The sequence below is a fragment of the Bubalus bubalis genome, chromosome 8 (genome assembly GCF_019923935.1).
Source record: "Bubalus bubalis isolate 160015118507 breed Murrah chromosome 8, NDDB_SH_1, whole genome shotgun sequence".
Lineage (NCBI taxonomy): Eukaryota > Metazoa > Chordata > Mammalia > Artiodactyla > Bovidae > Bubalus > Bubalus bubalis.
Genome location: NC_059164.1, coordinates 78827918 through 78846105, shown reverse-complemented (window position 1 = coordinate 78846105; position 18188 = coordinate 78827918). Strand labels below are relative to the sequence as shown.

General features: G+C 43.1%; 1 protein-coding gene across 1 annotated transcript; it reads right to left on the bottom strand.

The window, feature by feature from the left end:
- Nucleotides 1–1903: 1903 nt before the first annotated feature.
- On the bottom strand, nt 1904–17783 carry LOC102396373 (inhibin subunit beta A). The gene is made up of 2 exons (XM_006080472.4): nt 17253–17783; nt 1904–7403 (listed from the first exon to the last, which is right to left on the bottom strand). The coding sequence occupies exons 1-2, from the start codon at nt 17638–17640 to the stop codon at nt 6514–6516; spliced, it is 1278 nt and encodes a 425-aa protein (XP_006080534.1). The 5' UTR covers nt 17641–17783; the 3' UTR covers nt 1904–6513.
- Nucleotides 17784–18188: the final 405 nt, after the last annotated feature.

Genomic DNA, 18188 nt, shown 5'->3' with positions numbered 1-18188 from the left:
TCCCTTTAAATAATGACATATTCTCTCTCATTCTGCCCCAAATATATGTCTCTGTGTGTGTATTAGATATGTAATATATATATTACAAATACATACATGTTTTTATACATACACATATATACATAATTATATAATTTTCTATAACTGACTTTTGTTTTCTTAGTTTCTTTTTCTTACTTATGATAATGTCCATAATGTTTAAAATGTCCATTATAAATTTCATAATAGTGCTACTCATTTGTAGTTCTGTGGGATTTTACTCAGTTCCTAATATGCATTCATTATTAAATTTGGCGGGAAATGAAGGCTAATGCCTGTGTTCATGTGTGTACACACACACATCACTAGGCCTGTAAAGTAAAATACTTCTGACAAAAGGTTTCCTCCAGTAAAATATAAGCAGAAAAAAAATAAGAGAAATTAATAAATGCAAAGCAAACCTATAGTAATTCTCATTTTCCAATTTTAAAAAATTGGAACTTTCCCAGGTGGCACAGTGCTAAAGAATTTGCCTGCCAAGGCAGGAGACACAAGAGATGCAGGTTCTATCCCTGGGTCTGGAAGATCCCTGGAGTGGGAAATGGCAACCCACTCCATTATTCTTGCCTAGAAAATTCCATGGACAGAGGAACCTGGAGGGCCACAGTCCATGGGGTCACAAAGAGTCAGACACAACTGAGCGACTGAGCACTCACACACACATGAATCTACATGAATTGGGCGTTTTTCTTGGAGATAAGTAAATTGTCTGGCAGTTGTAAAGTATTTGCATTAAAATATATATATATAAGTGTGTTCAACACTCAACCTCCACCTCCTCCATCAGCTTTTTTCCCCTTGGAACATAAGGAAGTTAACCAAAAAAAAAAAAAAAAAAAACCTAGAAGTATAAAACAGCAAGAAAAGATTAACCTGAGACTTGAATACAGATCTGGCTTGGAATACTAGTTCTAATTAATGTTATTTAATCATGTCTCAGATTCATTTTTAAAAGCAGGATCATCAATGTCTAGTGTTTTGGTTGGCTGAAACAATGAGGTGGGAACTGCAAGTAACATGAGGCATGAAGTCATGTTTATTTGTATTGGCATTCACGGAAATTAGTTTCTCCATATAATCTCTAAGATGGGCACCAATACCAATGAAAAAAACAGTGAAAGAAAAGGATCAGTTTGGGACTGTACTTGTGTGATTCTGAGTGGGTCTGGTTGGTACCAGTCTGTTTCTTTCCTGTGTGTGTAGTTCTTGAGACCTGGTAGTCCCATGCAACTCCAGAAAGAAAAGGAGGAAGAAAAAAGAGAAGGAAGAAGAAGGAGGGATGGAAGGAAGGAGGAAAGTTGGAGGGAGAGAAAGAGGAAATGTCTATTTCATGTTACTTACTACTACAAGAATTTTGCCATTGAGAAATGGGAAATTAACAAAATGTATCTAATTTAAATATTTCTGGTCCAAGTACCTGCCTTGGTGGCTCAGATGGTAAAGAATCCACCTGCAATGCGGGAAACCTGGGTTCAATCCCTGGGTTGGGAAGATCCCTTGGAGAAGAGAACAGCTACCCACTTCACTATTCTGGCCTGGAAAATTCCATGGACAGAGGAGCCTGGCAGGCTGCAGTTCAAGGGGTTGCAAAGAGTCGGATATGACTAACCAACTTTCGCTTTCACTTCACAAGTACCTGCAAACCATTACAAATCTCTGCCTGCCACAGCAATATATATTCTTTTTCTATTTGAGCTCTCTGAGTTCAGCTTTTGTTCTGTCTCTCCCATGTGATCTATTTTCCTCATACTCTTCCAGATAATTACGGTAGAAGCAAAATTATCACCCAGCAAAAGACATGGCAATATGTGTGCAAGGTTGATCTTGGGAAATCAATAAGACAAAAAAATAAAAATAAAAATAATAAATCCCAAACAGGTCTTTTTATTTAACATAAGGCCAAAGAAGCTATCAGGCGTTGCTGAATACTGTCCACTAACTGTACAAAATATTGACTGCATGCCTCGCAAACACCAAAATATCCGCTGGAATGCCATAGAAATAAATAACTTCTGCTATAAACACATGAAAACATATCAAACTGTTATCTCTTTAAACATATCGTAAATAAAAAAATTACCAGTACTTCTACACAATAAATATTAAGAAATCATTGACATAGTTGAAATGCACTCATATAAATTAACAACTTTAATTACATTAGCCAAACAGACATTGGTTAAAGAACTGCATGTAATATGCCAAAAAAAAAAAAGAATCAAAATAAAACAAACAAACAAACAAACAACACCAACCACAGAACATAAAAGGTTTTAAAACAAAACAGGCTTCAGATTATCTTGGCTTTCATAATTATATTTTTCTTTTAAAGAAAAATATCAACCCATTGTCAATGCACTGTTTCTCAAAGCATTTAAATAGAGGGTAAAGCCCATTGGAAATTAATACAGAAGAAATGATTCACTTTATGCATAAAAAATAAATAATAATATAGCTGAGACATGTGGTTTGCTTCTGCTCTTGAAGATGTGAACAGCTTCTAAGCATTCATTTTCTCTGACCCATACAACAGCTTCTCAGTGATAAAGGGTTTAATTTAAACATACACAGTGTCCACCCCCAAGACTTCTGCCCACATCTACAAGTTCCATTTATTGTGTAGGTTTTCAGGGTGACTAAGTTTTTTTCTATATTGAAAAGAGAAGTTGCCAAAAGGCCCACAGGAAATCATTTTTTCAAGTGAACATGATAATTTGAGTCTAAGCTTAATAGCACTAAGGCATTTGCCTTTTCTGATTTTAGAGTCACCTTGACGTTCAATCTCTCAAGGGTGACAAAAAAATTCACTTGTTCTATCTAAGAAGAGAAGGCAGATACTCTCCTTAAAATCAGAGTGTGGAATCAATCTTAAATAAGTATGGAATTGATTGGTCTTCAGAGACAAGAAAATCCCAACTCAGTGTTCTGGAATTCACCTTACTTTTTGCGAAAAAAAAAAGGAAAAGAAAAAGTCAATCAAATCTACAACATATTTAGCATTCTTAAAAATTATTTGGGAACACATGCTTTTCAGATCTTTGAAGAGTGGATGTGGGTAGACTTTTAAGAGCCTAGAGATGAGCCCTTCAGAAAGAGCACAGATCAGATGAAGCTAAACTTGCTTTAGGAAAACAGATAGGGAAGACATAGTCTGGTGGAATTTAAAAGCTTTTTCTTTTGACCTCACACTGCTCCATGAACAGCATGGCTGTTATGCATACAAAGTTATGCATACAAAGTTGCATAACTTCCAAGATTATCAAAGATAGTTGAAATTTATCATTCTATTTCAAGGCCATATACATTTAATAAAATATTTTAAAGTTTGGAGATGTGTAATTTAATAAATGAAAATTTCCCATTAAAATATTGTCATATGTAACTTCATTTAGCTCCGCTACTAATTACTGTGGCCACTTATCAAACTCCATTGTACCCTCAACACATCCAGGATTTAAAGGCTTCAGTAGATGGCATACATATTTGAGATGAATGGGAGCCACAGAGAGAGATCAGCTGTTTTTTCAACCTCTTTTCGCTTTGTCTATTGCCTGGGCCATCTCTGCTATTACACAGTGAACTAGGACTTGGTTTCCCATACTATTTTCATAGGTTCCTCTATTCATTCCAATGCCAAATAAGAAGGAGTTCAAAAGGCCCTCAAAGTTTTTCAAGAAAATTTCATGACACTCAGCTGCCCAATTTCCTAGTCAATGGTTAAGGGTGAGGAAGTATCAATGTTGCATGCACTCCATCTCATACTTAATTAGAATCCATTCTTATGCACTCATGTGGGGTTTCCTGCATAGGATGAACCTCTAGACTGTAGCATGTACAGTCAGGTAACAACATTAAATCGGCTTACATACAGCCCAGTAGGTAGCAGACTGATTTGGTCTATTTCTCAAGAAGAGCTAAACCACCTTGGGAATGATTTCTCACTGATACTTTATTTTCCTACTATTAATTTTTTTTTTAATCTACAAATTGGCATAGGGCTGAAAGCTTCAATATTTTACAGAATTCTAACAAACAAAATTTCCCCCATGAGACCTTTTTTCCCCCCAACTTACAAATTTCAACAAGTCAGTATAAGTAAGGCTCTGTATTTTTAAAAGCACATAAATGAATAACGTATGACCTAGGCAAGCTAAATATCATAGAATAAATCAGTAACAATTTAACTTTAAGCATGTACTTTGATATTTATAAGACAAAGTGGTTTTTTTTTCTTTTCGTATCTGAATCAATGCATACCAATTAAACATCAAGAATTTGGGCTGTAAATTAAAATATCAGGGATTTTTACTACTGCCCTCATTCCTGTTTCCCATTCTTTTTCTTACTCCCATGCTCTTAAACACCTTCCCCCAAATTATTTATCGTTTAACTAGTGACAGCAACATTATTGAGTCCAGCTGCGCAGGTAATATTTCTCACAACCAGACCTTAATCATAAAAAAAACAAATTAAAAAATGCACCTACCTCTTTTATCCTGGCCTACAGGTTAATTTTTTTTTTTCTGAAAAAGCTTCTGATTTAAGATTGATTCCAACAGATAATACATATGTTATCCAAATAATCAGCCTAGATTGAACACGAGTTTCCTGTTTTGTTTTCCCTGCAGGGAGTAAGTAACTTGTAGAATGGGGTTGGAGGACAAGAAAGAGGAGGGAATTGGATCCCTTACATTAAAAGAGGGTCTTGCTGAATATTCACTGGAATTCCCAGGCTTTTCCCATCCCAATTTTTGAAATGTGCCCACCTAGTTCAGAGTAAAAGCAAAAACGATAGCCTATCCTTCTTAAAAATACTGTGTTCTGCACACGAACATTCATTGCCTTAAGAACATTAAAAAATGACAGCCTGAAGTGCTTAAAATGTGTATGGACACGATGCGTCACATGTATACATACACACAGACATGCATGTGCCCGAGCACTGTATATATACACATATGAGCATGGAGCGTTCCATGAATCTGATTGAACTTGATATTCAACAGTGTACAACTACTGTACATCCAGTATGAAATGTCCTGTTTCATGGATGTAAAAGGAGTCAAAAAAAAAAAAAAAACAAACAAACTTTTCAGGTCTTTCAAGCCTGAACACAATCCACCTTACTCAGCCTTGAATCCCAACCCCTGACTCATTGATGGTGAATGATACCAACCACAGACAGACTGTTTAAAGGCTCACACAAATGTCTTTGGTGTATGTGTCTATTTTTTAAGGTACAAAATAATAATAATAATTATAATTATAATAATAAAAATAGCTATTTTGTGTGCTGTAGCAGTTCTTTTATAGCTCACATTAAGTGCAGCTCTGAACCCCACCCCACCCCCACCCAAAGAAAATACTTGTTAAATAAGGATTAGACAGGTCGAACACCATTGTAGTGCAAATAGTAAACGATAAAAAAAAAACAACATTTACAAAATATAGAAATGTTTGGATCCAACAGATGGACAAACATATTCCTTTCAAGTATCTCTCCTTGAAGAAAATAAAAATTAATCAGGTTACTTCCAATACAAAAAAGTCTCTCTTTTTGTTCTCTCTCAGGTAAACAGTTTCAAACCTATTAGGTTGCATAGTTCTAAGATCATAAGCACCTTAACGAAATGTAACTTGGTATTCTTTTTTCCTTGATCTTTCATGCTTCCCATTCTTGTTCTCAATTTTTTTTTTTTCATGTTGGTTATTGTTTTGTTGCGGAAGTGGTGCAGAAAAAGAAGGTGTGACCACCTGCACACTAGTGTTCTTTTACCAGAATATGTGTACGTGTGTGTGTGGTGTGGAAATGCCTTTGTGTGTGTTCAATGTGTGTCTCTGTGTGTATGAGGTCTGTGTGTGTGTTCACGTGTACGTGGTGGGGTGTGTGGTCTGTACGTGTGTTCATCTGTGTGTAGTGGGGGGTGTGTGTGTGGTGGGTATGTATGTGTCTGCGAGGGGTGTGTGTGTCTTTGTGTGTGTGCATGGGCTGATATACACAGAGAGAGGGTCACACAGACATACCTTACGACCTGGGTTACTGGGTGGGAAAGTGCCTATAAATGGCCCTTTCAAACTCATGGCTTTCTAGATGCTATTTGGGTTGTGCCAGCCCACATTACTGCAGACCAGACAGGTTGACTTCAAGGCTCATACGGAAAGGGAACTGAAAAGGAGAGGACGATATTCCCGTTTGAGCAACTGCTGTTACCCCTTGGATGCTGGAGGAAGAAGCGAAAGGTACCCCACTCTCCCTCTCCCCCGCAATTCCCGTCTCCTTCACTGTTTCATCTCTGAGCCCTGGCTAAGGAATTTCTCCACATCTTCCTTCATCTGTTTCAGGTTTTGCTTTCAGGTTTTTTTTTCTTTTTTCTTTTTTTCCTGGTTGTTTCAGTCAGAAACCTTAAACATGTCTTCGTGTCACTACTGTCTTCTCTGGACCGTCTCGCTCCCATCCCCCCCGGGCTGGGCGCTCTATGAGCAACCACACTCCTCCACGATCATGTTCTGGATGTCCTTCTTGATGATGTTCTGCCCATCGTCATAGTACAACATGGACATGGGTCTCAGCTTGGTGGGCACACAGCACGACTTGAGGTTGGCGAAGGGGCTGTGGCCCCGCATGCGGTAGTGGTTGATGACCGTCGAGTGAAAGGAGAGGGATGAGCCCGATGTGCCTGCTATGTGGCTGGGGCACTCACCCTCACAGTAGTTGGCGTGGTAGCCGGAGGGAGCGATGATCCAGTCATTCCAGCCAATGTCCTTGAAACTAACAAAGAACTGTTTCTTACAGCAGATGTTGACCTTGCCGTCACACTCCAGGCCCCGCCGCCGGCGCCGGTGAGGATGGTCTTCAGACTGGCGGGCCTGCAGCATGAGGAAAGGTCTGTGCGACTGCTCCTTCTCCTCGTCCCCTCCCGCCCCTCCTTCTCCATCCCTCTTCTTCCCTTCCCCCTCCTCTTCTTTCTTCTTCTTCTTGCCCAGGAGCACCAGGCTTGCGCCGGTCTCCTGACACTGCTCACAGGCAATCCGTATGTCCAGGGAGCTCTTGCCCTGGTCCAGCAAGCGCTGGATGCAGCTGGAGACAGGGAAGATGTGCCAGGTGCTCTTCCGAGCATCCACCACCTTCTCCGATATCAACATTTCACTCTTCTCCCCCTTCAAGCCCACTTCCTCAGCCTCCTCCCCTGCATCCAAGCTGCCCTGCAGGTGCTTCTGCTGTTGAAAGAGACGGATGGTGACTTTGCTGCGGGTCCTGTTGGCCTTGGGAACTTTCAGGAAGAGCCAGATTTCTGCACGTTCCACCACGGACAGGTCACTGCCTTCTTTGGAAATCTCAAAGTGCAGCGTCTTCCTGGCTGTGCCTAAAGATGAAACACAGCATAAAAGAGAGCAGGGATATGTTAGTATCAAATTCAAGGCCACCTCCTAATTTCTGGCAAGCATGGCAGCCTCTGTTACAAATCATCTCTAACCAGGCTCTGCGAATGAAGGCCTATGTATCTTAAGGACAGTTTGGACATCTCTAAATGGCTGAAGAAAAATAAGATGCTGTGACATGTGAAAATTATATGAAATTTAAATTGCAGTACCCATGAATTTTTGATCCCAGCTAGGCTCATTTCTTTACAGGTTGTCTGTGGCTGCTTTGCACTAGAACTTGGATTTGAGTAGCTGCGACAGAGTCCATTTGGCCCACAAAGCTTAAGAGACTTACTCTTTGGCCCTTTTCAGAGAAACTTCATCAACTCTTACTCCAGAAAGAAGAGAGACTAGATCTGAGTGTGTCTGGGAGACTGGGTCTGCTGACTAACTGCTTAACCTGAGTCTTACCTTTTATAAAATGGGAATAACATAGTGACATTTGGCCCATTATCTCATAGGTTTGGAAGGACCCAACAGGATAAGATAGATGAAGACATAGTATAAGCTCTAGCAAGCTGTGGAAACACTATTATCCCCGAAACAAATATGCAAACACCCCTGCTATGTAAGACTGCCCATAGTGTCTGGTGGCTAAGATGATAAAAGTATCCGCCTGCAATGCAGGGGACCTAGATTCGATCCCTGGGTTAGGAAGATCCACTGAAGAAGGGCTTGGCAACCCACTTCAGTATTCTTGCTTGGAGAATCCCCATGGACAGAGAAGCCTGGTGGGCTACAGTCCCTGGTGTTACAAATAGTCGAACACAACTGAGCAACTACGCACACACAGCACTTCCTGGCATGTACCCATGGGGCTTGCCTCCTCCATGGCCACAACCTGCTTCACGCCCCACCATTCCTTTCCTGGGTCCCTGCAGCAGCCATTTCTTTTATGTGCAAGCTGTCAGGCCAGCATGAAGTCAGGCCCCTCTCCCATCATTTCTCCATTAACCTGATAAAGGAAAGGTGGATTCATTCCCATCACTTGTTTCGTCCAGTCCTGCTCTGAGTTCCTACTGTCCTCAATATAACGCAGAAACTGTATGGAATTCTGGGCTCTACCTGAGCTTCTCCCACCTTCCAGCTCAGTTCTCTCCCACTACCCCATCTTTGTGGTCCAGCTTCACAGAATGAACATCTCATACCAGCTCTCATCTACAGGCACTGACAGTTGCTGTTCTTTCTACCTAAAAGACCCCTGCTCCCCAAACACCATCCATAGTGACTGCCCTTAATAAAGCTTTGACTTTTAGATGGGATGACCCATCTTCTCCTAGAAGTGACCCCTCTTCCCTCCACCTCCACCCCCACTCTCCTGCCAGTCCAGCGTAGGGCACCCCAGGTCTGAGGTCCTGTCTATCTCATTCACTGTCATAGCCCAGGAATTAGCAGAAAGTAGTCAATTACTTGCTTCTTTATTAACAAATGGAGGCACCCTTAGCACTGAACTAGAAGAACTCCACCTCCTACCCCTGTATCCCTCAGTTTTGCTTTCTTTCCTTTAGAATGCAGTTTGTAGATTTAGTCACTTAGCTGTGTTCAACTCTTGTGATCCCATGGACTATAGCCCACCAGGCTCCTCTGTCCATAGAATTTGCCAAGCAAGAAGAGTGGAGTGGATTGCTATTTCCTTCTCCAGGGCATCTTCCCAACCCAGGGATCAAACCTATGTCTCCTGCATTGCAGGCAGATTCTTGACTGCTGAGCCACCCTTGAATGCTGCTTAGAGAGTCCAAAAATAGCAACAGCTCTTAATAAGAGAGGAGACCCCTACATTGGCAGAGCAGTTGAACGCAGGGACCACTCAGTTCTTGCCTAATTCTAAAATGAGAAAAAGTCATTCATTTCCTTCTTTTACTACAAGCACCTATATTCCTGCAACAACACTTACTATAAGAACTGGGTGTCCAGAGTAGAATTCTTTGATTGATTCAAGTGAGGTCCCTCACTTCCCCTGCTACCACTTGGTGGTATCTGAAACAAGCTCTCCTTTTCTCAACTGCCACCCGTGTGTACCTGGTTCCGACTGTTCGAGTACATGCATCCGGAGGAGCACAAATCTGAGAACCATCTGAAAGTTCCTCTTAGAACTTGCAACTCCCTAGGGGGTCTCCCTGCCTGGATTTCTATAGCTAACGGAAATCCAGCCATACTTATCACTCTCAGCCCTGAGATGTTTACGGGACTATAAATTTTAGGCATGGTTTCAAGTTCTCTGCAGCAGAAAGGCTATTCCGTGCAGGGAGAGCTGTAGATTCTGTTCTTAATTTAACAGTGTGATAGTGGTAAATTCACTGAGGCCGGGGCCCCAGCAGGGCTGCATGTGTATAGGAAGGGTTCTCTGGTACCCTGTATAAACTTGAAAGGACATTGGCTCTGATGGTGGTGGTGGCGGTGAGCAGCATTCCTTTGCCTCCGACCTCGAATCTCTGGCAGGAGTTGAAATGAATCATGAAGTTAGGTTTATGATTAGATCACCAGAGCAGGGAACAATTAGAGGAGAAAACTGTCATTTTTAAGGAAGCATGAGGACTTTTTTTTTCCCAAAACGGGAATCCAGTATTCCCCTTTGCTAAAAATTGGTGGGGTTTGGGGTGGGGGGTGGTTGTTACTGTTTATCTTTTAAGAAAACAAAAGAGAAGAGACCACAAAGCAGAGCTTCGTCACTTAACTCTAAAAAGATCATCAGCTGTAGATTCTGAGTTGTAGGGTCCTCCAGAGATGAGAGGAAAAGGCAGCTGGAAACCGCCCTAGGCTCTGTGAACAGGCATGGAGGAGCCTGTGGTCCCCTCCAGTGTGGGCACAGCCGCCCTGCCCCGCAGAGAATGTTAACAAGCTCCCTGCTGGTCTCCCTTCTGCCTCCACACAGGCCAACTTCTGAAACCCTGAACCGCACAGGGTGCCACGCTAAAGACAGAGATAGAGTAGCTGCTAAGTTAGAGGAGCCAGAGGCCACAAGGTTCTGATTTGCTTTTCTAGGAAAAAGTGTGAAACGGGAGAGTCTGACTGGCCCCAGGCTGGGAGGGCGCTCTGGGTTTCAGCTAACTCATTTCCACAGGCTCTGCTCTGCTACAATCCTTCCTCAACCAGCAGGGGAAAAGGAGCTGAGGGTGAAGATGGTCCTGGGTAAACAGAGGGTCCAGCTGGCAGTGTGGACCCACCCACGTTGGACTTTCCTTGAATAAAATCCAGAGAAGTCTACAGATGCTGGGAAGAGGTGGTGAGACGCTAACTGGCTGACTTGTACCACTGACAGCGCATGCAAATTGCCTCCAGAGGGTCAGCGAGCCGAGGCCCCTTGCTCCCAGGGACAGCCTACAGGGCAGCCCCTCATTTCTCAAGAGGTGGTTTCTGATGCACAATATAGCCCCACCCCTTCTCCACAGGCAGCTGTACTTGGAAGCAAATGATTTAGTGTTCCTGAGAGAGGATTGTACAAAGAGAGTACTCATTAGAGGGGACTCAATCTGTCAGGTGCTGTTATATTAGGATCAGAGAGTCATCATAAAATGACTTTCATCCTGGTCCTGGCTGATAATTAACTGCATGGCATCGCCTGCGTACTGGGAAGAGGCGCAGTGCTGAAATATGCATCAGTTTAATGATCTGAGCAGAAAGACTTGGTTCCCTGTATTTGCCTCCATTGCCTGCGTGCTGGATCTCTCCCCCAGATTTCTGACATTTGGATTTTCCCCTACTAATTGACATGCCTGTCGCCTCCTTCTCCTGGTGTCCATTTCTGGAACTGCTATTTGTATATTGCATGATATTTTATCAGGGGGAAAAAAAAATAAAACTGAGATTCAATTTCACGAAAATGCCGTTGCCATAATGCTCAGGAGAACAGGGGGAAGAGAGAGATTCAAGGCTTCCTAATGTCTACCTTATATGCAGGTACATTTTCAAAGTTCTATTATATTCTGACTTATTAAGCAGTGCATTTATTTTTTCTTTTACATCTAGCTTTCCTTGCAGAAGTGGTGGGGGCACAGAATGAGAGAGCTAGGTGCTGGATGGAATTCATATTTACCAGGGCTGTAGGTTTCAGAAAGATATTACAACCCTCAAATTTCTTAGGCATGAAAAATATAAGTAGTCACTTGATTACATTTGCTTTATCTGTGTTTTATCTGAGACAGATGGCTATACTGCAATGATGCTTTCAGGATGCTCCAATCCTCAAATCTCCACGCACAACAATTCGAAAAATGGAAGGAGTCTGCCTAAGGCTGCGGTGTTTAGGATCAATTACTAGTCAGTTTCAGGCTTGACTTAAATATCTCCTGCTATAAAATCTTGGAATGGAAATCTTCCCATAGTGCTTTGTGGTACAGCATTCGTTTATACAGGTGTGTACCGGGTTCCTCCACTATTACCCACCTAACTAGATATAGCTGCTGGCTTTGCTAACCTTTCATTACCTACTCTATGATAATATTCTTTTCATCCTCTGTGCTATTTTTTCCCTCCCGAGGCTTGTGAGCAACGCTTGTATCACAGCCTGCTCTGCCTGAGTAATTCACTAAGAAGTCCCACGCAAACCCATGTGGGTGATAATATTTCATCACTTAAACCTCTCTTGAGTTTGGTGGACACATACCAAAGGGAGAAAAAAAAAAGTGTCTAAAAATGGATAGGAGAGATGATTACTGCACCTTGTAGGAAACACCTCAGAAATGTTTCTGAGTGGGAGGCATTGAATGGAGGAATGAGTTTGGAAACCTGCAAGTGAAAATACCTGAAAGCACATTTTCCTTTGCTTTGATGCTTTCAGAATTTTTCAAATGTGTTCATAACTCACTGAAGGATATAGGCAGGCATGCCAAGGGTTAAGCAGCCGAGTTCCGGGTTGTTCCCCCTCCCCCACACTAGGATACAAAATGCTGCTCCTACCCCACCCAACCCCACCAGCATTTCAGGTTCATGGGTCCATGAGCAATTCCGATGAAATAAACGATACTAACATGCAGTGTTTCATTTTTGATATGTTTTGTTCTCCTCACCAGGGTCCTACTTAAAGTATGCTGCCCTTCTCCATGTGGGTAATAATTAAGTCTCTAATGTTAATGTAAAGAGCCTTGTTGTTTATGGAGGAGTTAAACTCACCACGTGGGGATGGGGGGGCTCACTGTAAAATACAGCTGTTACTTTCATTTTCCATTCTTCATCAGCGTTTCCCTGTGCCTAGACATGGTACAGTCACTGATGGGAGAATACAGCATGTGTGTTCCCTGAAGCACTAATTTTGCATCTGGACTGTTTCCAAGGATTTCTGCTAACAGCAGCAAGTGAGGCCTTGAAGGTTATGCCTCCTTTAACCTGCAGGAGAGGGTCTTGCCAAAGCAGAACTTAGGTTATAAATTATCTTGTTGTTTTTTTTTAAGACTTAATATCTTTGCTTAGGATCTGCTATTGAATTGTAAATGCTCGGCCATATTCCTGCATCTTTCATTTAAATGGCAATTTTAAAAAAGGTTAAATATTTAGAGAGGAAGGGATTTTAGATGCCGAAAAGGAGAAAAAATTTCTGAAGGTTTAACCCTCGGACTTTCAGAGACTTCTTCCAAAGTTCCTGAGAACTTTTACACTTTGGGTTTTGGAGCTAGGAACCAGTCGGGTATAAAACATTCTGAACTACAGCTAAGACATTGTGCCTGAGTACATTTTAGCAGAAGAGGGACCAAAAGAAACACGTATTTTTTACGCAAAGTGCCTGGGAAGGTATGATTCTGGGTTTTCCAAATATGAAAACTGAATTTCTACCCTGATCCTCCCCCACACGCACTCCAATACACCTCCTCCTCTGGCCCAAACCACTAATCCATCTCTTTTCACATCTTTTCTCCACCATTTCTCTCTACACTCTCCGTGCAGAAACAAACGCATCCTCCAAAGCCTTACGTGCTGTTCCCACAAGGCATTAAATAAATAGACTTTCTCCTCCCTGTCTGAAGTCACTTGTCCTTTGTCGCTGGTAAAAACTGCTGATAAAACAGGCCAACTGGGCAACCACATCAGGGGAGACGGAAGAAGTGTTTTGTCAAAGCCCAGGCGGCCGTATTAGGGAGAGATGTGTGAGCAAATCAGGATTGCTGATGATTCACGATCACACTTCTCCCTGCTCTGCTTTGTTTGCTTCTGAAATTTCTCATTCCTCTGTCTTCCATAGAGCTGTGGAATGTCCATATGTATCACTAGAATTCCTATTTCCTTACTTTCTGTCTCATGTAATATGTTACAGGTAGTCATGTTCCTCTCAACCCATAAAATCTTAACTTTTCCTGCAGGATGGAAGGAAGGAGGGCGGGGCGGGGAGGGCGGATTGTTAATCAGCAAGATTAGGGCAATGCAGGCTGGGGCTTCCAGTAGGTGAAATTGTTTCCCTGAAGATTAACTGGTAAGGAGCAAAAGTCTTTGGAATGCGCCCTCTTGTGGCCGATTATTTTCATTATTCAGAGAAGAGAGTGTATAACCTCTGTGAGGGTGAATTCCCAGCAAGTTCAGAAGATGGGCATGGGGTAGTGGGAGTCATTTCCACCTTGAGATGGCTTTCCTGGGGTGGAGGAAAACAGTCATCCTAGCAAGCCACCTCAGACCTCTGTCTGGGAACATTTGTGTATGTACATTTTAACTCAAATCTTCTGTTAGCTAGAATGTTCCAAGGAAGGAAATGTATGTGTTGCTTTCAACAACACCTGGCTGTGTGCATATTTTCTATTTCTTGGTGCTTGATTTGTCTTTCTTTCCCTATACTTTCTTCAGTAAGTGCTATTAATTGCTAACCTCATCACCAGAATCAGCATGAGACTCAAATATACCATTATCCTCCTTTGACTGACTAGCTTTTGTCACAAATCATAAAAAGAGAAAATAGAGAGAGAAGTCAAGAAGACCACTAATTTGGCTTCAATGATAATTATGGTGATAGTTGGCTTGACTCTACCCATCTCTTCCTCCTGTTCCTTAAGGTGTTAAACAACAAAGGATTCTGTTGCCAGCCTTGCAAAAAATGCAGTCACCTTGGTAAGCAATCTGGGGTTACAGATATAAAAACAAAATCATTGTTGTTTGTGAGAATACATTTCAGAGAAGCTGAGGGCAATGCTTTACCGCTTAGTCAACAGCAACTCATATCAGCTTTACCAAGCTGGGTGCTTTCCACCTGAATACAAGGGGCAGACTCAGTTCAAAAAGTTCCTGGCACCTGAGTTTTGTGAGTCCTTCAACTGTGATGGCCATGTCTTGGCCTTATTCAACCATCATAATGAGTAGAGGGAACAATAAACATGATTATGAGGCTGAAGAATGCGTGTATGGGTGAGCATTTGTGACATGCATGCAGGTGACACTGAATTCTATGCTGTACAGCATGGTCTCTAAAGAAAAAAAAACTGAATGCCCTTTGCTATTCTTAAAAATCTTGATGTTTGATGTCATTTGAGAATTACTAAGATTGAATTATTCCAAAAGCAACAAGACATTTTTATATATTCACGACAATTGTTCTGATGATAAATCTCTCTTCTGGGTTAGCAAAGGAGCAGCAAAATACTCATATAGTACATACTCTACTTGGAGAGTAGATTGTCCATAGAGCAATCATTTTTGTGAAATCATACTAAATCGCCTTAAAGTTGATGCGTGAGACTTCTCAAATGAGAAAAATGAGCAAGGGTCAAAAACCTTTTCTAAGAAGCCAGCAACTTGCCCAAAGTCAAGCTGTAAACTCGACCCGGAGGAGTTTTCCATCATAGACCTTAAACTGTAGTCAACATGTGAGTTAAATGAATCCACCTTTTCAAAAAGTGGCTCAATTTCTTTCAAACCAAACAGGTACCAGAAAAGGTTTTTTGAAAAATGACAAGATTTCATATAATTGACAAAAAGACTGGCACTGAGATGAAGGCCATAAGTAAGAAAGAAGGCAAAAACTCAAATTCTTTCCCTGCAAAATCTCTTAATGCCAAAGGAGTGATTTGCTTTACAAGTTGGAGAAGTCAGGAAGCGGGTGCGCTGCGAGCATCAGGTGTACAGTTAAAAGTGGCCAAAGGCATAAGTCTGCTTAGTCATATGATGTGGGTAAAGCCAATTGAGGAAGAGCTGCAATTAAGGCCATTCTGTGTGGCAATTAGTATATAAAAACATATACAGGGTCCCTATTGTGGCAGAAAAAGGAGCAGCGCCTAGACCACTGGAATCCATTTCCCCGCTCAGGACCTCAGAAAATGTTAAGAAAAATTGGGTGGTAGCTCAGAAAGACTCCAACCTGCCTCTTTCCCTCAGTAAGCTTCACGAGATAAAGTCAAAAGTCCTTTGGGACTGCATCAAAAAAGAGCTTTAAGAGAAGAAAGTCAGACCTTTTTGAAAGGAAAGACGCTTCTGGTGAGAGAGCTAAACTGCCTGCGGGACACCAGAGCTTTTCCTAGGAGGGGGAGCCAGCAAGTCAGCAGGCTATCTGCTCCACTCCCACCCCCCACCCCAGAATGTCTGGGTGACATCCCCCAGAAGGATGCCCTGGTCTCACGTGGTTTTCTTGAAAATATAACATCTGAGTCAACAGGTTTTCAGGATTGGAAATTCTGAGTGTTGCCTTAATTGTTTATACTGCTGCGGCAAACTTTTAAACAGCAATGCTGGGAGTCCCGGCACATACTTTACTGGCCATATGCTCTACCAAACAAAACAATGGCATTCCTTTCAAATGGATTTGGCAAGAGATGCAATTCTTTAGCCTGGCATTACCATGAAAGTAACATGAAATTAACACATCTGTGTGTGCCCAGGCACAGCACGCAGGGGCTTGTAGACAAGCAAAAGGATCTGGGTCACATAACTGTAAAAATAACCTGACCCCTGGTCTCCAGCAGGCCCTTTTGACAGGTATTGTTTTCTTCAGCAACAGGTTAGCGTGGTCCTGAGCCAACGATTAGAATCTATTTATTAAAGTTCTTCCTCTTAAGGATTGAGTGGGAGTTCAGTGTAGTATCTGAGAGCACTTTGTCAAGGTTGCATTCCTTGGCAGAGAGCTCTTAGTAACTTTACAGAGAACAAAACTCTTTTTTTTTTTTTTTTTTTTTTTAGTTCAGAGAGCAAAAGTCAGTGTTCCAAAAGTGACTGATGGTTCAATGTCATCTGTTCCCTAGCCCACCCCATCCCCCAAAGTCGTTCTTCACTGCCTAGAATGTGATGCTTGTGTCTTTAAAGGCAGAGTTTCTAAAGGTAAAAATGACTGTCACTAATATGCCCTGCTTCTCGATGTGGCCCCTGATTGGACTTTTAAAGAAAAGGGGATGTTTTTAAGACAATGACTTCATCTGGGCCATGCCATCCCGGTCCTGCGCCTGCCGCCATCCCCCCACCCACCCCACCCACCCACAGTAAAAACTTCAGATGGGGTCCGGAAGCCTCCGGGCTTCCCCCCAGCACCAGAAAATGCCCCGACTTTCCTCCGGCTCCTCTGATCTAGTTCCCCCGGCAGGCAGGGCGAGGGAGCCTCTCTCAGACTGCCTTCCTGCTCCACATTGGGCCGAGAGCTTCCCCCGGGACGATCGGCTGAGTTGAGCAAGTGTAAGCTAGCCATCTCCTGCCCAGGACCCCAGCGCCCCAGCTCTGGGAGGTCTCTACCCCGCTCCCCACCCCCCTATCCCCACCGCGGTCCATCCGCTACAGTCCCCTAATAACTCATGACCTTCCCAGGCAGGGTGCAGCTGGAGGGCAAGAAGTTCCGCCGCCGCCGAGGGCTGTCAGAGCAGTGTGCCCCCCACCCCCATCCCCGGGCAGGCACCCACCTGATTCCGCGAACGTGATGATCTCCGAGGTCTGCTCCATAAGTTCATTCATTTCTGCCCTCCGTCCGATGTCGTCCTCTATCTCCACGTACCCGTTCTCCCCCACTTTTCCCACATGAAGCTTTCTGATCGCGTTCAGAAGCGCCGCCTTGGGTACCGGCTGGGTGACATCGGGTCTCTTCTTCAAGTGCAGCATGTTTAAAATGTGCTTCTTGACGGCCTCCACCATCTCCGGCTGAGAGTTGGGTACATCCTTTGGGAGGGTGGCCAACGCACAGGACGGGCAGTCTGGGGCCGCGCTGTGCCCCTCAGATCCCGGGGTGGGGGAACTCCTCACTATAATCCAGCAACTCGCCAACAAAAATCCTCTCAGCCAGAGCAAGGGCATCCTGGCAGCAAAAGTTGTTGTGTTGCCCTTTTAAAAGGCTCTGCTTTTCCTCCCCCCTCACGCACAGGGTTTTTTTTTTTTTTCTTTTTCTTTTTTTTTTTCTTTCTTTCTTTTTTTTTTTTTTTTTCTTTCTGCTCTTCAGTCAATTCTCTGGAACAAGAACAAAAAGTTTTCTGTGAAGTTTTGTTTGCAGGTTCCCTCTCTGAATGCAGTGAGTGCTGTAGGTTTGTGGCTGTCAGGGAGGAGAGTTCTGACTGTCTCCGAGTAAGAGAGAGGGAGGGAGGGAGGGAAGGAGGAAGGGAGGGAGAGACAGGGTGGGGGGGGGGGAGACAGAGACAGAGAGAGGACGGGAGGGAAAGAGAGACAGGGAGACAGAAGAGAGAGGGAGAGAAGGGGGAGAGGGAGGGAGGGAGGGAGAGAGGGAGAGAGAAAGAGAGAGAGGGGGAGAGAGAGAGGGAGACGGAGAGACGGAGCGATTGGCCCTAAGTGAGTGAGTGAATGGGAGAGGGAGGGAGTTTGTCTGTGAGTAAAGGCTGTGATTAGGAAGG